Below are 24,443 nucleotides of genomic sequence, written 5' to 3'. Positions count from 1 at the left end.
TGTGACTGTACCATAATTTCTCAATCCATTCGTTTGTGGTTGGACATCTGGGCTGTTTCCATGTGCTTGCAATGGTGAATAATGCTGCTATGCACATTGGTGTACAAATCTCGGTTTGTGCCTCAGTTGTCATATTCTCAGGGTATATTCCAAGTAGTGGAATACCTGGGTCATATGGAATTACTATGTTCAGCTTTTTGAGACAGCGCCAAACTACCTTCCAGAATGGTTGCACCATTTTACAATGCCACCAACGATGTATGAGAGTTCTGTTACTTTTCAAAGAGAAGAGCAAACTGGGGGTGGGATGGGATGGGTGGGGAGAAAAGGGCAACAATGAATGAATGGAAATCCAAAATCTCTGTGATTGTTCGTTGAAATTAATAAAAAAATTTTTAAAAAAGAGTTCGTTTCTTGCCATGTCCTCTCCAACATCTATTACTTGCTGCCCTGGTTAAACTTTGCCACTCTTACTGGAGTGATGTGGTACCTCATCGTGGTTTTGATTTGCATCTCTCCTATTGGCAACGATTTGGAGGAGAGGAAGACTCTTAATGAGATGGGTTGACCCAGGGAATATAGCAATGGGCTTGAACATGGCACAGATGGTGAGGAGGATGTGAGAGGAAAGGACAGCTTCACATCTGCTGTTTCTAGGGTCACTGTGAGTCATTGGCAACTTGGTGGCAGCTAACAATCACAATAACAACAATAATAGTAACAGGGACACAGAACAACAGATGCTGTTTCTGGAATCACATCTTCATCACTCGTTCTCTTGTCCAATTTCGCATTAGGTTTTGTGGGTTTTTTTTTCTCTCATTTTTTTCTTCTTCTTTTCTGTCATGTAGAAGGAGGACAGTTAAAAACTGTTCTGCAGGGGAGCTCTGTTGGCCTAGTGGCAAGAAGCTGTACTGCAATCCCAGAGACATCCGGTTCGAATCCACCAGATGCTCTGCCGGAGAAGGAGGGGCCATCTCCTCCTGTACCAGTCAGATCTAATTTGACAGGACACACACACACACACACACACACACACACAGACACACACACACAATAATAAAATAAAAATTAAAAAATATTTTTTTAAAAAACTGTTCTGCTGTCATCATATGGATAAAAAAACAAAACAAAAAAAAAACAAAACCACACACAACTAAAGACCAGACCTCTGCTGTCATTTAGATCCCATTCCATGGCAACCCCATTAATAACAGACTAGAGCTCCACTGGGTTTTCTTGGCTATAATATGTGGGGTTTTTTTTAATTTTATGTTGATTTGCTTACACAACTTGTATGCATTGTGGTTCACACTTCTCTTCATTCACATTGTGCTTCATACAATCATGTCCATATATTGTATTTTATAAAGTTAATCACCATTGATCTATGCCCACTATTACCCTACCTTTTCAGGTCCCTGATGGATCTTTCCCATTTCCTTTACCCCCTTCCTCCAACCACTAAATTCTGCAACCCCATGATTTTCACCCGCCCACCCTCAGCCCCTTTGCTCTCTTTACTCACTCCGTTGGACCTCATTACACATTTTACTAGTTAAGGTACGCAGTTCAAATGTTCAAATCCACAAGCTGCTCAGTGGAAGAGAGATGGACAATCTCCTCCTGTGAGATTAAACTGCCTCCAAAAACTCGCTGGCGGGTCAGCTATGGGTCAGTTCTGACTCAACGGTACACAACAACAACAGAGTTATTCTAAAATGCTGGAGTACGCATTCATTTTCTTTTTATGTATTTTGTTTGGGCATTTTCCCATAAATTTTCTTTTTAGACTCATTTTAAGTCCCTTCCCATGGTTTCTCCTGCCATTATCACCTAGCTTTGGTGTGTTAATGTGCTTTCTAAAAGGGAAAAGCCAGTTACTTTACTGTGAAAAATAATACTTTTGTGGGAGTAGAAAAGAATGTTGGTAATCATAGTGATTATTTAAATTATCTAAAATTTAGTAAATTTTCATAATGGGACTTAATAGAGGAAAAACAGCTTTCTTTTTTATTTTAAGTAAGACAGATACTTAGGGAAATGTTTCTAGTATTTCACTCAGAATACATTTTTTTAGTAACTTCTCTTTGGCCTTGGGCATTTCTTTCATTTTGAGGTGAAGATGTTAAAAGCAAAGCAGATGTGCACCTAAGTGAGAGGAGTCCATTGGATATATAGGAAATAGTCCCTGTGCTGGAGCAAAAATCAAATCAAGATAGCCCACTGTTGACAAGTGAATCCCAACACATGGTGACCCACCAGGACAGAGCAGAACTGCCCCATTTGGTTGCAAAGATTTTGACCTTGCAGTAGTAGCACACGGCCTTTTCTTTTGGTTCAAACCATCAATCTTTTAATCCACAGTTGAACACTTAACCACTGAGAACCAGAGATCTCAATGAAAATTAAAATAAATCCCAGGAAAGTGAAACAGAGCTGCCAAGTATGTTATAATGTGTGATGACCCCCAATGGAGAGTGACCCAAATACATGATAACCCCAATACATGAGGACCCCAGTGCATGGTGACTTTAATACATGATTACTCCAATGAATGTTGACCCCATATGTACCAGAGAAGCCCTTTACAGAATTTTTAATGGCTGATTTTTCTGAAGTGAAAAAGAATAACAAGAAAGAAAGAAAAAAAAAAAACACCAAAAAACAAAACCTGGCTGGTTTTTCAGCTGGTAGATGTATTGAAATCTTTTTTATAAGTGTAAGTTTAATGATGTGCTTCTAAACGTAATTGCAATGCTTTATTTGCTCTGAGTGATGCTATGTTTTCAGGTAGTGTATACTTTTCTAGGGAGTTCTGGTGGGCTGATGGTAAGAGGCGGTGCTACAAACCCAAAGACACATGGTTCGAGGCCACCAGCTGCTCTGAGGGAGAAGGATGGGCAATATCTCTTCCCATGAGATTAACTGCCTTTGAAATCCTGCCAGAGGGTCAGCTATGGGTCAGTTCCCACTTGCCGATACACAACAACAGTCTTTCTTGGAAACTATTATGCTGTCTTTCTCTGTAAGGAGTTCTGGTGGTATAATGTGTGGCATGTTAGACCACTCACTAGGTTTGTGGTTTGAGGGCACCAGCCAACCCTTTGGAGAAGGATGGGCAGTTTCCTCCCGTGTGGCTTGACAGCCTTGGAAACCAAATGCAGGGTCCCCACGAGTCAGAAGAGACTTGACAGCAGTGGATTTGGGGTTGTGTTTGTTTGTTTCCTTATCTTTCACAATTTGGATGCTCTTATGACCAACAATGAATAATTCTCTTAAGAGACATTTTCAAATGCTCTTGCAAGGTCTAGGCAATATGTTTGACCTTTTAAAAAAATGTAGCCCAATTTTAAAATCCTCCTTTAAAAAAAAATCGTAAAGCTTCAAACATTCCACCTGTCCTAAAATGTTGCTTTTACTCAGTCAACATCAATCATTGTTCTGCCCCACCAACAACAGTAACACTCGGTCCACTGTGTGGTTGCCCTCAACTTTCTTCCTGGCCCCTTTGAAAATTAATTAAGGCAGGACGGTCTCCTAGTCCTCTTTGAGTGTTGCTTTCAAAGAAACGCTGACAAAACAGTTGTAAGTGGCAGTTAAGTTGAATGTCCTTTATTGAGCCATTTGTCACCAGGCCTGATACTGGAATCCCCAGAGGTCCAGCCTGGAGGTGCTGGTGTAATAAGGAAGCTGAGTGGAGCCGGACCCATGTCTTTATAATAAGTTCTCAGATAAAAGAAGGCAGTTGTTCACTATTAGCCCTCAGCGACCATTGCGCCAGTTCCAGCTCATGGCGACTCCAAGTGTGTCTAAAATAGAACTCTGCTCCATAGGATTTTCACTGGCTGGCTTTTTGGCAGTCAATTTTTAGAACCCTCTTCTCCATCTCAAATGACTTTCGAATCACTTGACTCATGTTTAGAGTTTTAACACTTATTGTGTTAAAAGCAAACCTAGTCAGTACCCGTGACCCAATCCTATCCCTCAGTTTGGTTTTTCTCTGTCAAGAAACAAAAATATGGAATTTCTATGTTCAGCTTTTTGAGAAAGCACCAAACTGCCTTCCAGAATGGTTGTACCATTTTACAATCCTACCAACAATGTATAAGAGTTCCTTTCTCACCACACCCACTCCAGCATCTATTACTTGCTGCCCTGTTAAATTTTGCCACTGTGACTGGAGTGAGATGGTACATCATTTAAGATTTTTATTTGTATCTCTCTTATCACCATTGATTTGGAGCATTTCTTCATGTGTCTGTTGGCCATTCAAATATCTGCCTCTGTGAAAATTCTATCCATGTCTTTTGCCCATTTTGTAATTGGATTATCAGCAATGATTTTCTTGTGGGGGCCCAGGAGTATTATTCTATAAACTTTTATTATAAGACTCTTGTCTGAGATGGTATTACCAAATGTTTATTCCCAGTCAGTAGGTTTTCTTTTCACCCTGTTGCGAAAAGTTTTTGATGCATACATGGATTTAATCTTTAGAAGGTCCCATGCATAAGAGTCAAATAAAAAGTTCAAGTGTATCTAATGGATGAGAATAAAAATCCTCTAAACACTTAAGAAGAAAAAAAAGATACTATCATGATTCTTCTATCCCCTTGTCACATTTTAGTAGGTTCACAGAGATGGCCTAAAATTAATAATCCACTTTCTAGTCCAATAAAGACTTGTAGAACCCCGAGGCCATGATCTTTAGACACCCTTTGGACCTGGAACACATCTGTGGCTCACCTTCTGGTCTAACAGTAGACAGACCTATAAGGTAATGGCTCACCTTCCGGTCTACCAGTAGACAGACCTATAAGGTAACTAGTAACACCAGAGGGACACTCAGTCCTTAGACGAGCCAGTCATATAAGGGCTAAAAAGCAGCACATGGCCAAAGGTAAAGCCCAGAAGTCAGGAAAGGGTGGTGGCTGTTGTTAGGTGCTGTCAAGTACAACCCATAGCGACCCTATGAACAGCGGATCTGAACCCTGTCATGTCACATGCCATCATCACACTTCCTGACACACTAGAGCCCATTTCAGCAGTCACCACGGCAATCCATCTGGTCGAGGGTCTGCTTCTCCTTCGCTGACCCTCTCTTTTCCTTTCTCAGTATCCTGTCCTTCTCCAAGGAATATTCCCCTCCTAGCCACATGCCTGAAGTGTGTGAGGTGAAGATTTATCATCTTTGCCTCCAAGGAGCACTCAAGCTGAACTTTCTCCAGGACATATTTGCTTGTTTTTCCTCACAGTCTATATGATATTCTGTGTTTTTTTTTTCTCCTACACAACAGCCCAAAGGCAATAATTCTTCTGTCATCCTTATTTAGTGGCATCCTTTCATTCAGGAAAGGGTAGGATGGAAGGATTAATGGAATGACAGAGAAAGGAGAGAGGAAAGAGTGAATACTTTGTGGATACTGTAATTGTTAGAAAATATATATAAATGGTTGCTTGGAAATCTAGTTTGCTGAGGACATTTTCACTCAGTAATAAAATAAAGGGTCCGTCCCAGCTGCCATGCACACTATCTTACTTTCCCTGACAACCTTGTGAACGAGAACAGAGAGACCAGTTTGGAGATGAGAAAATACTAGTGGTACTGGCCGCCAACAAGCTCTGTTTGTGTGTCTCCTGCAGGAGTTCTCTGGAACCTCTCCTCGTGTGATGCCCTCAAAATGCCCATCATCCAGGACGCCCTGGCAGTGCTGACCAATGCCGTGATCATCCCCCACTCCGGCTGGGAGAACTCGCCTCTGCAGGATGACCGGAAGATCCAGCTGCATTCCTCGCAGGTGCTGCGCAACGCCACGGGGTGTCTCAGGTCAGTCCTCGGACCCGTTGCTCCACTGGTGCTCACCACCCGCACCTCTCCTGTGGGGGCCCCTTGGGCTCCATCATCACGTACCCCTTCTGCTTTTATAACGTCGGTGGTTCACTGAGGCAGAATAAGACTGTTCTGGAAAGGTCATGTTGATGGGGTGATAGTGGAAGAATTGAGTGGAAGGATTTTCTACTCAGGATCTGAAGAATATAAGAGGGAAATCTTCCACTGCTCTGTATACATGCCACGGCATCTGTGGTGCCTTCATGAGCCACACGTTTGGCTGCTGACTGTAAGATCAATAGTTCAAATCCACTCGCTGTTCTATTTGCACAAGATGGTAATTTTTCTCCCATAAAGGCTTGGCAATTCAGTGAACAGTCACTGTGACTTGAGGTCATCTCAAAAGCTTTGTGTTGACTGTCTTTTTCTCTTTTTGGTGTATAAGTGTTCTAGTAGTTGAGTTGATAAAAGCAGTGTCTTAAAACAGATTTTTTAAAAACTTTTTCTTAGTTTTATATTTTTTTAAAAAAAATAAACATTTTCGTTCCAGACAAAATTAGCTTTGTCTGATGGAAAACAACAGCTGATTGTAAATACACGTGTGATAGATCATGTTGTATATGGGAGAATATATATAGGCTAATGAACTGTATAGAGTCTGTAACCAGGACATGAGCCTGTAGATAAATGTTTCTAATAGCTATTTTAGACTCTTCAATAGGGATTGAGCTGACTGAGGCAGGCATTGCCTGGAATAAGCCAAGGCAACACTCTGTCCTGGGATGGGCAAAACCTTAATTCTCCCTCTGATGCTGCCTTCTGAGAAAGATGTGGTAATGCAAACAGGGAAGGTCAGCAATAAGAAAAGAAATAGTAAAATACATCCTGGAGTCCAGTTAACATAGTTTATTGCTTGTGTGATGGGAAACTTGTCAGCAAAAGCTGCGGGGATGTATACGTCTGGAGGACACTCAACCCTGAGTTCCTCTCCTTTTACCTCTTGACGCAGGAACGTCTTGAATAGTTTGTTCTGATTGTCCAGCTTTATCCTGCTGGTCAGAGAACTGCAACACTTTTTTTTTTCTTTTCATTTCTCTACGTGACAACCACAACCAAAAATGCACTGACATTGAGTCCGTTCCAGCTCACAGTGACGCTGTAGGCTGAGTGTAACAGCCATAGAGCTTCAGTGGTTGGACGTCTTACAGAAGCATACTACTTCTTCCTCTTGCCAAAGTAGTTGGCAGGCTTGAACTATCAACCTTTCATTTACAGCTTAGCACTTCAACCACTGTGCCACCTGTATTCCTCCCATGGGACAAGAACTTGATGGAGGTATTCCTTAAAGCCAGCGGTATGACATGATTTTTAAATAATAAAAGTTGCACATGTACCATCGTTCTCTCCTCCTGAGTACATAATACATAAAAATTGCCCCCAACAAGTCCATTGAAATTTCTAGTGTTTTATTCAAATTTCATTCTTAGCAAAAAAAAAAAAGAGTAGAACTAAAATGTAGCGCATCGACAATGCTAAACATTGTGTGCCCCAGGATGATGTATTTTGTACCAAAGTTGGAAACTTCTGCTGGGTGAGTGTACTGATGGGATGAGGCCAATGGTATGATTTCAAACCCTGCATCATGGAGTCTGTGGGTCAAAGGTAAAATGTACACAATTTCTCTAGTTTGTTGCTCCAAGCAGGGATTCCTCCAGCAAATGATCATAGATGATTGGTCAGTTGTGAGATGCAAATGGAGTCACCACTGAGAAGGACAGAAACCCTCTCTCTGGCCTTCATGATAATAACCTCATGAATATGTATGACAGTGCTCTGGGCTCTGCTCTTGAGGGGTGTGTTTGACTTTGTGAAAGGGTGCGTGAAGAGGATGAGGAAAAGTGTCAGCATCATAAATACGTAGTCATGACCGAGCCTGAATAGGTACTTCAGACACTGTTGCTTCTCCTCCAAGCTGGAAAATGATTTCTCTGAACTGAGCGCAATTTTACAGGCAAATTTACAGTTCACCCAAGCTCACTCTTGAGACATCCATTTCATAACCTCTTAAATTCCGTTGTATCTTTAGAACCTCTTCCCTTACCAGATGAAATAAAACTCTTCCACAGCTAAACTCAGTCCTTCAGCAACTTCACAGCTTATCTTCTATTTCTGCTGTATCTTTCCTTCTCTTTCTCTTCTCCCTTGTTGGGAAGGAAGATTTATGTCACGGAATCAACTGTAGAAGTAAAGCTTGCTAAGTGCTGTCAGTTAAAGTCCTCTACAAAGAATACAAGTGTTGTTGTTAGGTGACATTGACTCGAGTTCAACTCATAGCGGCCCTGTGAGCATCAGATCTAAACACTGCTCCTTCCTGGGTCATCCTCACAATCTCTGACACACTCCGGTTCATTACCACGGTCATCATATCAACCCACCTGGTTAAGGGTCTTCCTCTCGCCACCCCTCCACCTTCCCAAGCATGATGTCCCCCTCCAAGGATTAACCTCTCCTAACAATGTGCCCTGACAGTGTGAGACAAAGCTTCATCATCTTTGCTTCCAGGGGCACTCTGGCTGGCTGTGCCTTCTCCTAGACAGATCTGTTCGTACTTTTGGCAGTCCAAAAGATCTTCAGAATTCTTCTCCAGCACCACATCCATTCTACTTCTGTCATCCTTAGTCACTGGCTCTCGGATGCTCAGCAGGTGACTGAAAAAACCCTGGCCTGAATCAGGTACACCTTGATCCTCAAAATGACATCATTACTCCTCAATAATTTGGAGAAGCCCCTGACTGCAGACTTTCTCAGTGAAATACATCTCTTGATTTCCTGACTACTGGTACCAAATATATTGATTGTGTATCCAAGTAACATGAAGTTGTTGACAATCTGAATCCTTTCTCTGTCCATCAAGACGTTGCCTATTGGTCCAGTTGTGAGGACTTTTGTTTTCTTGATGTTGAGATGCAATGCATGTAGAAGGCTGCAGTGTTTGATCTTCTGCAGCAAGTGCTTCAGGTCTTCTTCACTTTTAGCAAGCAAGGTCATCCATACAATGAAATTTATTGATGAGTCTTCCTGCAATCCAATGCTGTGTGTTTCTTCAGAGTCCAGCTTCTCAAATAATTTGCTCTGCATATAGATCAAATAATATGTGGAGAAAGATACAACTCTGACGCATACTCTTTCTGATTCTAAACCATATCGTTTTCTCTTGCCCTGTTCACACCACAACCTCTTGATTTAGGTATAGGTTTCACACAAGCACAATCAAGTATTCTGGAATTCCCATTCTTTTCAATGTTAGCCATAATTTGTTATGATCCACACAGTCACATGCCTGTGCATAGCCAATAAAGCACAAATAGACATTCTTCTAGTATTCCTTGTTTTCAGCAGGGATTCATCTGACATCAGCAATGATATCTCTGATGCCATGACCTCTTCTAAGTCCAGCTTGAGCTTCTGGTGGTTCTCTATGTGCTGTATGTACGAGCTGTTTTTAAATGATGTTCAGCAGTACTCTGCTAGCACGTGATATTAATGATATTGGTCAATAATTTCCACATTCCTTTGGATCACCTTTCTTGGGAATGGGAACAGGAACAAACATCAATCTCTTCCAGTCAGCTGGCTAGTCAACTGTCCTCTAAATTTCCTGGTATGAACTGGTGAACACATTCAGGGTGGCATCTCTCCTTTGAAACATTTCAGTTGATAATCCATCTATTTTTGGGGCCTTATTTTGTGCCAATGCCTTCAAGGCAGCTTAAATTTCCCCCTTCTGTATCACTGGCATTTGATCATAGGGTACTTCTTGAAATATCTCAAGGTCAGCCAAGTCATAAGGATACAGTGACTCTATATAGACACTGTCATCTTTTGATGTTTCCTGGATCATTCAAGATTTTGCCCATGTTGTTGTTGTTGTTGTTGTTGCTGCTGCTGCTGCTCCTGCTGTTGTTTTTATATTCCATCGAGTTGCCTGCAACTCATAGCATCTCTATGTGTAACAGCTCTGAAGCCCACCCTATCCTAAGCCAGTTTCACTGACTCTGACACACCTAATCCCATTACTCCAGTTCTCATGTCAGTATATTTCATCCAGAGTCTTCCTCTCCTGCACTGTCCCTCCACCTTCTAAGCAGTTACATAATCAATCCATCTCTTCTGGTTCTTCTTCTCTTGGGTTATCCCTCCACCATTCTAAGCATGATGTCCCTCACCGAGACCTGGTCCCTTCTGGCCTCAGAGCTTCAAAGTCCTTGCCTCCAAGGAGAAACTTGGTTTTACCCTCTCCAGGATAGACCTGTTTGTTCTCTTGGTGGTCCATGGTATATTCGATACTCTTCTCTGGCACCACAACTCAAAGGCATTGATCTTTTTATCATCCTCAGTCATTGCCCAGTTCTCTGATGCCTAGCAAGTAATTACAAAGACCATGACCTGCATCAGGCTCACCTTAGTCACCAGACTGACTGACATCATTGCTCCTCAACACTCTGGAGAGGTCCTCTGACAGCAGACTTCCCCAGTGCAATTCGTCTTTTGATTTCCTGACTGCTTTTGCCAAGAGTGTTGATTGTAGAATCAATAAAGTTGAAATAGCTAACAGCCTCAATCTCTTCTCCATCTGTCATGGTGCTACCACTTGGCCCAGTGTTGAGAATCTTTGTCTTCTTCATGATAGAGCATCCCTAAGTATTGCAACTCAAGGCATGAATTTATTTTTCAGTTCTTTCAGCTTGAGAAATGCCGTCATCTTTAGAGAGACAGCCTGCTCTTTTCTGATCTTTCCCTGCTGAGATGCCTGTGGATTCCAACTCCCAACCTTCTGGTTAACAGCCCAGCACTTAACCACGGTGCCACAAGGATCCTTTAATGACACTATACTTGTTACAATTACATCAGTGTCTAACCTTTCTCCAGGATTTTTGTGACACAAGTGATTACATTTATGCAACTAGAGTCTAAGTAATCCAGTCCCTCAAACAACAAAACACACTGTAATGGATTAGATTGTGACCCCAGAAAAGGTTATGTTGAAGTCCTAGCCTTAATACTTATGGAAATGATATTCTTTTGGAAATAGATTTTCTAAAAATATTATCACTTGCCGTAAGGTCATATTGAGTGAGAGTGTGTGTGTGTATATATATGTATATACATGTATGTGTGTGTGTGTGTGTGTGTATGTATACACACACACACACTGTTTTATTTACAAAGTTTGAATGTATTGTTTTTCACAAAAGATCATTTCCATTTCCTTCACCTCACCCCACCATTGAAATGTCCAACACTATGATCAACACCCGACCGCCCAGCCTCACTCTTCTATTCCTCCACCCTATCCTGGGATCCTCACACTCATTCTACAATAATGGTCTTATACAGTATTTGTCTTTGTAGGACTGAGTTAGTTCACTCAGCATAATCCTCTCCAGGCCCTCCCATGTTAAGTAGTAATTTACAAAATCATTGCTTGTATGTGCTGTGTAGTATAAACTCATTGCAACTCCATGTGATGTAACAGAAGTTCTCTCTAGGGTTTTCTTATTTAATTGTTTGTTTTTAATTGTGATTTGAGTTAAAGTTTACAAAGCATATAGTTTTTAAATCATTCATTAATACATACTTTGTTTCATAACATTCATTATATTAATACACTCAATGCCTGATCAGCCACTTATCCTACGTTGCCTTTCCCATCATCTATTTAGTCGATTTATTAGATATTTGTTAATGGTTACTCCCCTCTCTCCCTTCCCTTGCCTGGAAACCATTCTAGAATGACTCTATCTTTGTGTAAATTTTTCTTTAGTTTTTAAGATCGTGGTCTTATGTAATTGTACTTTTGTGACTGATGTATTTTACTCATCATGATATTCTGTAGATTCGTCAAAGGTATGCAGTGTTTCTTGAATTCTTCATCGGTTTTCAATGTTGTATAGTAAGTAGTCCATTACATGAATGCACCGTAGTTGTTTAGCAATTTTCCCATGGTGAGCCCTTGGGTTATTTTATCCCTTTGCTATTGCAAATAATGCTGCAATAAACAAACATGTGTATGCATATATCTGTTAGTCTTAACTTTTTAACTAAATGCCAGGATGCTTTCCAATGTGATTGCATTCATATCGTTTTCTTGACTGTAATATTTATGAAAGTTTAATAGATTACTAGGCATTTGCCCTGCAGAGCAGATGTGGAGGGGGATTGGAACTGACAATCTTTGAATTAATGAAAGAATGGTTAACCATCTCTGCCACAGTTACACAGCATAGTAACCCTATGAATGACTGATCTGAACCTTGTTTGTCGTGCACCATTCTCAAGATGACTGATATACTCAAGTTTATTGTTACGGTCATTGTGTCAGTTTCTCTTGTTGTGAATCTTCCTCTCTTTCTCCGACCCTCTATTTTTCCTAGTATGCTGTCTTTTCTCAAGAACTGACCCCTCCTGTTAGCATTCCTGAAGCATGTGAGGCAAAGTCTCACCCTTTTTTCTTCTAAGGAACACCCTGGTTATACTTTCTCTAGGACCAACATGTTTGATCTTTAGGCAATGCATGGGATATTCAGTGTTGTTCTCCAGTTACTCAAAGGCATTAATTCTTCTGTAATTCTTATTCATTGCCCCACTTTAATCTGCATAGGATGAAATTGAAATACAAGTAATTCAATCAGTGCAGAGACGCGGAGTGATACTTGGAGGAAGGAGACCATGTGGTAAAGAGAAGCCGGAGTCATGCTAAAGTTTCTACCCAAAGATAAACTAGAGTTCCCAGAAACTGGGAGAGAGAAATGGTATAGGTTCTCCCTTGAAATATCAGACAGAGTCAACAAACATGACACCCTGGACCTTTAGCTTTCAATACTGTGAGACATGGTATTCTGTTCTTGTCGGCAGCCCATTGTGGGCTACTTAGTTAGATCAGTACTAGTACAGCGTCATATAAGACTATGATCAACTTTGATAAGGCGATACAATCAGATAAGATTCTTTTGGATCTAAAAAAAATTATTTTAGTAAAGTTGTCAAAAATTAAAATTAATGACTATTGTTGCTCTGTACTTTCCAATCAGGTCCAATTCGTGTTGTTGTTATGTGCCATCAAGTCACTTGCGACTCATAGTGACCCCATATACATCGGCCCTAAACCCTGCTTTATCCTGTGACAATCTTATTGACTCTGACACACCTACCGTCATTACCTCAGTCACTAAGTTAATCCATCTCATCGAGGGTCTTCCTCTCTTGCGCTGTCCCTCCACCCTCCCAAGCATGATGTACCTCTCCAAGGACCTGTCCCTCCTGGCCACATGCCCAAAGTATGTCATAAGAAGCTTCAGAATCTTGGCTTCCAAGGAGCAACCTGATTTCACCCTCTCCAGGATGAACCTGTTTGTTCTCCTAGCACTAGGCCACCAGAGCTCCATTCTCCTAGCCCTCTGTGGTATATTCAGTACTCTTCTCCAGCACCACAGCTCAAAGGCATCAGTTCTCCCATCATCCCTACTCATTGTCCAGCTTTCTGATGCATAGCAAGTTAGTCTCCAGATTGATATATGTGCTCTTCAGTACTCTGGAGAAGTCCCTGACAGCTGACTTTCCCAGTGCAATTCGTCTTTTAATTTCCTGGCTGCTGATACTAAGAGTGTTGATTGTGGAGCCAAGCAAATTGAAGCTGTCAACAATCTCAGTCTCTTCACTGTTTGTCATGATGCTGCTAGTCAGCCCAGTGGTGAGAATCTTTGTTTTCTTGATGTTGAGCTTCAATCCCTATTTAAAGCTGTAGTCCTTGACCTTCTGCAGCAAGTGCATCAGGTCCTCCTTGGTTTCTGCAAGCTGGGTTGTGTCATCTGTATAACACAAACTATTGATGCATCTTCCTCCAGTCCTGATGCCACGTTGCTCCTCATATAGCTCAGCCTCCTGGATAATCTGTTCTGCATATAGAGTTAAAAAGTATGGAGATATGGAGATAGAACACATCCTTGGTGTACACCTGTTCTGATTTTGAACCATGAAGCTGTTTCCTTGTCCTGTACTGATGACTGTCTCCTAGTCCAAGTATAAGTGTTGCATAAGCACAGTCAAGTGTTCTGGGATTCCCACTTTTCTCAGAGTCAGCCACAGTTTGTAGTGATCCACACAGTCAAATTCCTTTGCATAGTCAATGAAACACAGATAGACATTCCTCTGGTACCAGCCAATATCCATTTAACATTAGCTATAATATCCCTAGTGCCGCAGCCTCTTCTAAACCCAGGCTGCACTTTAGGCATTTCTCTGTTGATGTGGTGTTCCAGTCATTTTTGGATCATTTTCAGCAAAATCTTGCTTGCCTATGATAGTAATGATATTGTTTGATAATTTCTGCACTCTGTCAAATCACCTCTCTTTGGAATGGGAACAAATATAGATCTCTTCCAATCAGTTGGCCAGATGATTGTCCTCCAGATTTCTTGGTACAACTTGGTGAGCACATCCAGGGCCATGTCTATTTGTTACCCCTGCTCTGCCTTGTCTCTTTAAGCACTCAGGCCTTGACCTCGTCTAACTCTTACTTATCATTTGTATAACAGAATGAAACACTACCCAATTCCTAAGCCAAGCTTACAAACTCTGCTGTGCTTGAGAACATTGCTGCAAGCCACTCTGTCAGTCTATCTTTTTCAGGGTTTTCCTCTATTGCTGGCCTACTATTTTCCCAACAGTGATCATCTTGTCTATGGTCCAGTCACTCCTGATAATATGTCCAAAGGATGTGAGAGGAAGTCTCACCATCCTTGTTTCTGAGGGGCATCCTGTCATTCAACTTAAAAATCAGACCGGCCTTAAATCCTAGCAAATAATATTCCACTATCAAAACATTTACAAATAATTTGGCATTTTTCATTGGGGGAAAAAAGGATGGTTACTTCTCTAGTCATGTCTTTGTACTAAAATGTGTCTTGCCTTTTGAAAAAATGATATAGTGAAGTAGTATAACAGCATGATACAGTGCTAGTAATTGAAAGCTTTAGTTTCTAACGTTACATTAATTGAATGGAAATGCCACATTTACATGTTGTAATTATTCTTGCAGTGTGTCCTAACAATGACTATCATAGACTGGAAAATCAAGTTGAAATTCAAGTATATGATTCAGGACTTTGTTTAGTTCGTAAAAGAGAACAGGTCGGATTGAGTTGACTAGGAGAGAAAATGTATGTACAGGAATGCATGCATGTGTATGGGAAAGTGTAAAACTCAGAAGAGAACTGTGACTCACCTGAATGAAAACAAATTAAGTTTGACAACCATTAAATACTTTAATTCTCTTGGTTTCATTTATGAGTGCTCTACTGTGTTGGGAGGGAAGAATACTTAAGTAGATATACTAAAATAGAAATCTATTTCTCATAGTGAACTCCTATCCTTTTTTTTTTTTAGATATATTGTTTTTTAAGAAACACAGTGATCGCTGCATTGGACAGAAGGGTATCAGAAATTGTGAGGATAGGGCCAAATTTAGGTTTGTGATTCATAGGGTAGCTAGCTATTGGTTGTACTCAACTTGGTGGCACCTAACAACAGTAACAACATTTTGTTGTTGTTGTTGCTGTTCTGTACTATCGAGTCATAACTGACTCACAGCTGATACTCTGGTAGGTTCTCAGAGACAGTAATGGCACAAAAGGAGACTGCCCATCCTTCTCCCATGGAGCAGCTGTTGGCTTTGAACTTCGTTCCTTCAGGATTACAGAGAAGTTTCTTGCCACTAGACCACCAGAGCTCCATTCTTTGTTAGAAACATTTTTTTTACTTAAGTTTCAGTCATTTTCCAGATAATTAAAGATGACATTGATCTTCTAGTACTCAGACTTCTCCATATTTTACTGATAACCTTAAATATTTAAGACTGTGGTGGAGTAGCCCTTAACATTAGGTGTTGCTAATCCAGTCTATTGGGCTCTGGTTGTTTGAAGCTAGCAGCAGAACTATGAATGAAATAGTCTTCTCTTTGTATGATATGCAGCCTCCAAACCCAGATAAAGGGTCAATTAGTTGAGCTATTTTTTAAAGCACCATTTTGGTTTTCAGGAAAAAATTATGAATGCAAATCACATCATTCTTAAATGCCCACAGTTGTAGTACAGAGAAATATGTTTATAAAATGACCTTAGTAAGCTTAAACAATATGCTACTTTCTGAAATGGTTCAGTGTTGACTAATTGTTTTTATACAATGACTTGAATATTTTAGGGAGTAACGCCTGATCCAGTCCATAGTCTTTGCCATTGCTTGCTATGTGTCAGAGAGCTGGACAGGGGCTAGGGATGATAGAAGGAGAATTGATACCTTTGAGCTGTAGTGCTGGAGAAGAGTGTTGAATATACCATGGACAGCCAGAACAAACTGGTTCATCCTAGAGAGGATGAAGTCAGCTTACTTCTTGAAGGCAAGGATTCTGAGGCTTCGTCTGACACACTTTCGGCAGGTTCCAAGGAGAGACCCGTCCTTGGAGAGGAACATCATGCTTGGGAGGATGGAGGGACGGAGAAAGAGAGGGAGACCATCGATGAGATGGATTGATACAGTGACTGGGGTAATGAGAGCAGGTGTGTTAGAGACTGTAAAGTTGGCACAGGATAGAGCAGGTTTCAGGGCTGTTATTAGGGTTACTATGTGTCACAAGCGACTTGACAACACAAAACAACAACAATAGTAGCATATAATCAGTTCAATAGGGCTGATGGAAGAAGTCCAACCTGCACCAAAGGCATTGGCAGAAAAATAAGGCCCAATACCAATTGAGGTATTTAAGAAAACAAATGTAATCCTGGGCATGCTCCCTAATATCTTCCAACAAAGATGGTAGAGAATTGTGTGGCCAGCTGCCTGGAGGAGGCCCTCGTTGTTCTCATTCCCGAGATAGTGATCCAACATATTGAGCACAATCATTATTATCACATACAGGTCGAATCTTCTCATTTACACTGGTACTGTTCTTTTTTGGTACCGTAGAGTCAGAACCAACCCATTACTGACCCTTTGGCTGGTTTCAGAGGCAGTTAATTGCATGGGAAGAGATTGCCCAACCTTCTCCCATGGAACAGCTGTTGGCTCCGAGCAAGTAGAATCTTCTGAAGATGATTCTAAAATGACTAGAACAGCACGCTAACAGAGAATTCCCACAAGTTCAGGCTGAGTTTAGAAGAGGCTTGTGCTGGATTTAGAAGAGGAAAGGGCAAGGTTTACATATGTTGTTCATAGGATCCCTCTGAGCAGACTTGTCTGGACGGCATCTAAGAACAAAGAGAGAAAAGGTAACATCTACACACCGCCTTATCTTTAGATGACTGTAGAAAGTCTCTATGGTTTCAGTTCTGCTCTTGAGCCTTCTCTTTGACAGTCAGTCACTGATGGCTGTTCTTTCTCCTCCCCCAGCACAGACTGTAGAAGGGAGTGCACTCCTGAGGGACCTTCCACAGGTGAGAGACTCTCGCCCTGTCTTCTCTAAGGTGACACGATGCTTCTCCATGGAAAAATGCCATGCCATGTTGACACAGCAAATATTGAAGTTCATAGAAGTTATGAAGTGAAAAATCAATACTCTAAATCTTTTTTTTTTCCACTTAAAATTCTGCTTGGGGTAAGAAATAGAATACTTCAAAAGCTTATCTATCCATTTGTTTCTAAAGTTTCTATTTGTCCCCGAGGAAATAAGGTAGAAATGAGAACATAAAATAACTTTACTTTTGGAGGGCTAAGTTGATAAGAGTGATGAGGGTGGGCAGATTGTGGGATTCCAGGAAGTGCTTGCAGATATTATTACAACGATCTTAGGATTGTGGATGCTTAAGTGAAGAACTTTCTAGAATCTACTTTATTGTCTACTCATATCACTACACATACTCAGACATATATACTCTTGTCTCCTCTGTCTAATCTCTCCCCCTTTTGCTCCAATTCAGCCAGATGCAGGCTTTCTTTTTAGTAGACACCCATTGTTAAATATGATTTAATAAAAACAATAAAATATTAGAAAACCTTAGGTGGCTTAGTGGTAAGGAGCTGAACTGCCGACCCAAACTCACACAGTTCAAATCCACCTGCTGCTCCACAGGAGAAAGTTGGGCACTCTCCTCTCATATGATTTCCTGCCTCTGAAAACCTCCTGGAGGGTCAGCTGTGGGTTGGTTTTGACTTGACAGTACGTAACAAGACCACAACCACAGTAACAACATTGTTTTCTTGGTCTTGTCTTTGCTGTTTGATTGGAGTTTCCTCACTCCCTCAGGAAAACTACTTTCTTGGAGCAAAGGACAAACATCTCAGCCCTGGCCGTGGAGTCAGCCCTGTGCTCATGATTGTGTCATCATTCCACTGTGCTTTGAAAGGTCTTTCTTGATTGTTGGCCAACAGACATCATCATCACTGCCCAAAAGTGTGTATTGACAGGCTTACCTCTGCCTAGAGCCGGTGAAGCTCCGACAGTCTACAGAGAGGCTTATAGGGGTAGAAGTCACCCCGCAAGACCACAATAAGGAGCCAGGATAGGCAAGGGAACCACCTGAGGACTCAGCATAGCAAGTGATGAAGGACAAATGACTGACAGTCCATAAGGGGAGTTGTTTGCCTCTGTGCATGTGCCACTCAGCCCCACATCCTAATGAGCCTATGTACAATGGACATGCTGCTGCCGGGCCCATGATTGGGTGTACTGCACACTGATGTAATCCAGAGTATTTTTGTTGGCTGACTTTCAGGAGGCCTCTAACCCTTTCTTCCTAGTCTATCCTGGTATAAGCTTTGCTGAAGTTGCTCCAGCATCCTGGCTGCACATAAAGCCTCTTCTGGTGTCTGAACATGAGGTGCCCTGACCAAGAACTGAACCTGAGTCTCCTGCATGAACGATAGGAATTCTGACACTGCAACATCAATGCCCCACATGTCATAGCTCCAAAGTGCAACAGTGTCTATAGAAAATGAAATTCTGCCAGAGTGTGGATGCTTCAACTACAGAAGTTTCCAGGCTCAACTCTTCGCATGAGGGACGGTTCAAACAGTGTCAACCTGGGGGTGTAAGGGACTTCGGTGCTGTTATCCATGGGGTGTTGCATTGCTAACTGCATGGCTGCACCTCGCTGACATTTGAACCCACCAGTGGCCCTGTCGGAGGAAGATGGAGAATCTCTTCTTGTTCGGTTTGAAGTCTCACAGACCTAGCTATAACTTGATAGCAGTGTGGCAAACTACGTAGATCTGAGTCCATGTATTTGTGATCCAAGCAGCCCTCTCTCTCCTGACTTTGAACTAGTTTCCACGTGTTCCCCCAGGGTCCCTTGTGTGGATCTGTTTGATTCAGTGCCATTGACAGTCAAAAGTCATTCTAGACTTTTTCAGTAGAGGATGTGACGTGATCTAAGGAACATTTCAGGATACCAGCTTGAGCCAGAGTGAGGAATGAACGCTTTCCAGATGAGACTGAGGTTCCTATTTGAAAGACCACAGCATACTATCCTAAAGATCCCTTTCATGGCCGTTTACCATCCTTTATTTCAGAAAGGCCAGTCAAAAATCTTGAAACATCGTGGTTAGTTCAGGACCACAGTCTACCTTCTGTTCAGTAGACTCTCCCGCACTGTGTCTAGTTAGGGACACGACACGTAGGGCTTTGTCTCCAGCCAGAGTCTTTGATTAAGGCTGGCTTTGCTACCTTCCACAGCTCAATTCTCAGTGCTGCTGCGTCACTTAGTTCTTTTCATTATTATATTGCCGCTTCAGCCTCTTCTCCTAAAGGACAACAATACACAGCTCTAATTTCTCCCATCTATCTTGGTGCACCCAAGAATATCATTACGCCTGCCAAAGGGCCCCGCACGGCGCCTTGGCTTAGAAGTGTAATTAAGCTCACACACCCAATTAGTCATCTTAACCCATATAATGGATGAGTGGCTGCTCTCTCAGTGCCACTAATTCTCCGAGTGACCTTGGGAACAACCCACCGCAGAGGAGAGCCAGTGACAAGCACAAGGCCTGAAAAACTCCCAGGACGTTAATGCGGCTGTTTTGCTCTGGCCTTGGCTACAGGTGGAAGAAGCAGTTGGTGTCATTGTCATGTTAACATCAGTTGTTGCCACTACAGTTCAGCTATTAAGAAAGGACCCTTGGGGAAAGTTCCCCCCACATTCCAGTGTATAATTAATCTTTTAAAAAAACTTTTATTAATTTATACCATCATTTTTTAAAATCTTTCATTTTGTTATTGATTTGCATATAATAATTTATAAGCATTGTGTTTCATTCATGTACATTGAGTTTCATACACTCTTTTATTAACATTGTGTTTCATACACTCACTCATACATTGCATTATATACAATTCATGGTGGTTGATCTAAGCCTATTATTTATTTGGTTTTTTTAATATAATTTTTTTTTTTGTACCATCTCACTCCAGTAACAGTGGCAAAGTTTAACAGGGTAGTAATAGATGTTGGAGAGGATGTGGAAATATAGGAACTCTTTTATACATTGTTGGTGGGATTGTAAAATGGTGCAACCATTCTGGAAGGCAGTTTGGCAATTCCTCAAAAAGCTGAATGTAGAAATCCCATAGGACCCAGCTATTCCACTACTTGGAATATACCCTAAAACAGTGAGAAGTGAGGTACAAACAGAGCCTTGTACACCAGTGATCATAGAAGCATCGTTTACCATTGTGAGAACATGGAAACAGCCCAAATGTCCAACCACAAATGAATGGATTGAGAAATGATGGTACATTCACAGTGGAATACTATGCAGCACGCAGGAGCAATGATTTTATCAATTACTACCTAACTTTGTGTGTTTTGAGCCACCCCTTGCCCTGTACCACCAGCGTTTACATGTAGTCCCACCTACTCCATTCAATCTCCCCTATCCAGGCCTTGATGTGATGGCCTATATTTATTTCAGTCTTTCTGTCTTCTGTGATTTTAATGCCTCAAACTACTGACAGTTTCTTCCTCTAAGAGCAGTAACTCTTGACTTCAGGAGTTTGAACTGCTGCTCCAGGATTGATTCCTTATGCCTTAGGGAAATCTTCTCCATTTATACAACAAGAGTTTCCCAGGGGAGGCTGATAAATCCTAGAGATTTGGTCTATAATGTTGTCTTCCTATGTTCTGGCTCCTCCCTTCTGCCCCTATGCCTCACACTTTGTTCCAAGATTTGAAGGTGGTCTTGACCCATGAGCTTCTGGGATGTGTAGTTATTTATACCTGACTGGCTAACTTGGAGGGACTGGAGCATTATGCTGAGTGAACTGACTGAGTCCCACAAGGACAAATATTGTATAAAACCATTATTGTAGCATGAGTTTAACACATTACTACAAATGACAGAAAATGTGTTTCTAAGCATGGTCATCAATTTTAAAGTGTGCGGCAATGTGTTAAGAATCCAAGGATGGGTGGAAGCAGAGGGATGAGGATGTGCGGGTCGAGGGGAGGTATCTGTCACGTAGTTGTATAGTTTGATTAGGGCTGTAAGGAAAATTGGAAGAATCTGTTCTTGAAAACAATGTATTTAAATTTTATAAATAAGCTAGTATAATAAAAAAAGGTAGAGTTAAAAAATTATTCTGGTTTACTTTAAAAGTTCATATACAGTTATTTCCACACTGGATCTTTCCCATTTCCTGGACCCACCCCTCCCTCCACCCATCAAATTGTGGGATCCTGTGATTAACCACCCCTCCCCCCACCCATCCTCACCTCTTTCCTCTTTCTCCCATTGTTTCACTCATATTTATCTTGTTTTATTCAATCATTTCTTAATAGAATTATAAAGAATCTTATCTTTCTATTTATCAATTTATAATTATAAAGCATCGTGTTATAGAATTAATTGCTATTGATCTATTCCTTTTCTCTCCCCAGCTCCCCATTCTACCCTACTTGTTCCTTCACACACATACACACACACACACACACACACCTTTCCTCACTAATCTCTGCTATCTTACTGACTTCCTCTTCCTTCCTCCACAGGCCTCTTTGCTAATTGCAGTCCTCAGACTGTCTTTCTCTCCATTCGTCCCAGAGTTGTCCTCCCTTGACTTGGTCCTTGCAGTGTTCTTTGTCCACACATTCCATTTCTGTTCTTCTCCTCCTCCCCTCACCGCTCCTGTGAAAACAGACAACAGATGTCTAACTGGGGGAAGGCGTTTCTGAGAGGAGTGTCCTCCAGTCCCAAGGGGCCTTCATCTGAGTGGCGCTCTCTCTAGCCAAGTCCTCAGAGACACAAGGACCTGCTGAAGAGATGCTGTGAACGAATAAGTCTAGAACCGCTCAACCCACTTGCACCCCATGTTCCATAACGTGGCCAAGTATGCTTCCTCACAGCAGAGTATGCTCCCTCCCCTGCTCAGAGAGGTTGTCTTTGCTGGTTCCTGAAAACGGTGTGGATGGGATGTGCGGACTCCTTGGGTCTTGGCTCAGCATTGAAGGGGGAGAACAGCGTTTAAGGAGAGCAGGAGTCCTCTGGGGCTGTGGAACCACATCAGTGTCCCTGAGAAGCTGAACGGGCTCTCTGTCCTGGCTGACGAGGCTCTGCTCTCTCCTGGGTGACCTAGCGTTTCCAGCTCACACCCCTCCAGTCCAGTCAGAAGGAACAGATGGTTTGTGCTGAGGTTGTTGCTGTTTGGTGCTACGAAGAAGGTTCCAGCTCGTGCACAACAGAAGGGACAATGCCCAGTCCTGTGTCACTTCACAACCTGTTAGAACTTACTGCAGCTCCTTTTTTTTTTTTTTTATTTTTTTTTTTAAATTTTAATAAAAGTTTATAGAGGCTTTGGATTTCCATCCATTCATTGTTGCACACTTTCTTCCCTGTGCACCCCTCCCCCAAGCCCCAAGTTCACTTTTTTCTTTGAAAAGTAAAAAAAAAAAAAACTTCTTTCATTTTTATACAATCCCCCGTCCTACTCCCCCACAGCCCACTACACTTTGCAGGTTTCATTCTGCACTCTTGTCATGACAATAATACCTAATCATATATTCCTCCTAAACAGTTCTCTCCTTCATCTATTTCAGTGCGGTATACATTAGTTATCCCCTCTTAATTTCCTCCTAACCCCGATGTCAGTCCCATTTTACAACAGTGACACTATGCAGTATTTGGCCTTTTGTGACGGAGGTATTTCACTCTGCATAATGTCCTCTGGGGCTGCCCATTTTGCGTAATATTTCATGAGTTCCTTGTTTTTCAATGCAGCATAATATTCCATTGTATGGATATACCAGAGCTTCTCTATCCATTTGTTTGTTGATGGGCACTTGGGTTGTTTCCAACTCTTTGCTATTGTGAATAAAGCTGCAATAAACATGAGTGTGCATCTAACTGCTTGGATGGCAGTTCTAGTTCCTTTAGGATATATGCCCAGTACTGAATCAAGGACCTAAGACTAAAACCAAGGATTATAATCTTCATTAGAGAAAAGGTTAGAAGAACTCTAGGAGCCCTAATCAACAACATAAACAGTCTTTCAAGCATCCTGAAAAACCTACAACCAGGAGAGCGTAAAATAGATGAATGGGACCTTCTAAGAATCAAATCCCTATGCACATCCAAAAACTTCTCCAACAGGGTAAAAAGAGAAGCCACAGACCGGGGAAAAATATTTGGTAATGACATGTCAGATAAGGGACTTATATCTAGAATCTATAAAATACTCAAGCACCACAATAAGATAAAGCTAAATAATCAAATTACAAATGGGCACAGGAAGTATGTCATTGTTATTCCCTAAGGAACCCCGACTTTCATGAAATGTAAAGAAACTGACAAATTAAAAAGCAAAGTCCCTTAAAAAAAAAAATGGGCACAGGATATGAACAGACACTTCACCAAAGAAGACATTCAGATGGCAAACAAACACATGAAGAAATGTTCAAAGTTCCTACCCCTAAAAGAGATGCAAATCAAAACAACTGTGAGATATCATCTCACCCCAGTCAGAATAGCAAAATTTAACAAAACAGCAAGCAACCAATGCTGACAAGGTTGTGGGGAAACTGGAACCCTTACTCACTTTTGGTGGGAGTGTAAAATGGTGCAACCACTATGGAAGGCAGTGTGGCACTTTCTCAAAGAGCTGTAAATAGAGATACCATTTGACCCAGCAATTCCATCATCTTTTTTTTAAAAAAATAAAATTTTATTTTATACTGGTTTGCTTATAAAGTTCACAGGCATTGTTTTTCACACCAGATTCTTTCCCATTTCCTTTACTCATCCCTCCCTCTACCCATCAAATTGTGCAACCCTTTGATTACCCTCCTTCCATCTTCACCCTTCTGCACCCTCCCCTCCCCCCTCGGATCCTCCTACATGTTTTACTAGTTACCTTTTTATTTCTACAATCGTTCATCTCCTTGAGGGTCATCTGCTTGTTTAACATCCCTCTACTATATTATGGTAAAACTTGGTACAAGTTGGAACCTGTGTAAGGCGTAGAGTTTTCAGAGAAGGAAAGCCCAAATATTCCCACCACTATGCGTGGTAGAAAAGTGGTTGAGCCTACCTCCTGTCAGAGGTAGAAAACATGTGAGGTGCAAAAATACCCAGA

The 24,443-nt window shown here is 41.5% G+C and overlaps 1 protein-coding gene across 2 annotated transcripts in view; it reads left to right on the top strand.

Moving 5' to 3' along the window:
- CTNND2 (catenin (cadherin-associated protein), delta 2) overlaps window positions 1-24,443 on the top strand; it is a 1,564,764-nt gene that overhangs the window by 1,228,945 nt on the left and 311,376 nt on the right. For both annotated transcript variants that reach the window (XM_006893173.1, XM_006893172.1), the window contains one exon: window positions 5,644-5,827. In XM_006893173.1, the coding sequence (XP_006893235.1) occupies window positions 5,644-5,827 (184 nt within the window). The remainder of the gene's footprint in view (window positions 1-5,643; window positions 5,828-24,443) is intronic.

The sequence above is a fragment of the Elephantulus edwardii genome, unplaced genomic scaffold, assembly GCF_000299155.1.
Source record: "Elephantulus edwardii isolate Elephantulus edwardi_28Jun2011 unplaced genomic scaffold, EleEdw1.0 scaffold00125, whole genome shotgun sequence".
Taxonomy (NCBI): Eukaryota; Metazoa; Chordata; class Mammalia; order Macroscelidea; family Macroscelididae; genus Elephantulus; species Elephantulus edwardii.
This window is presented reverse-complemented; position numbering and strand designations above follow the sequence as displayed.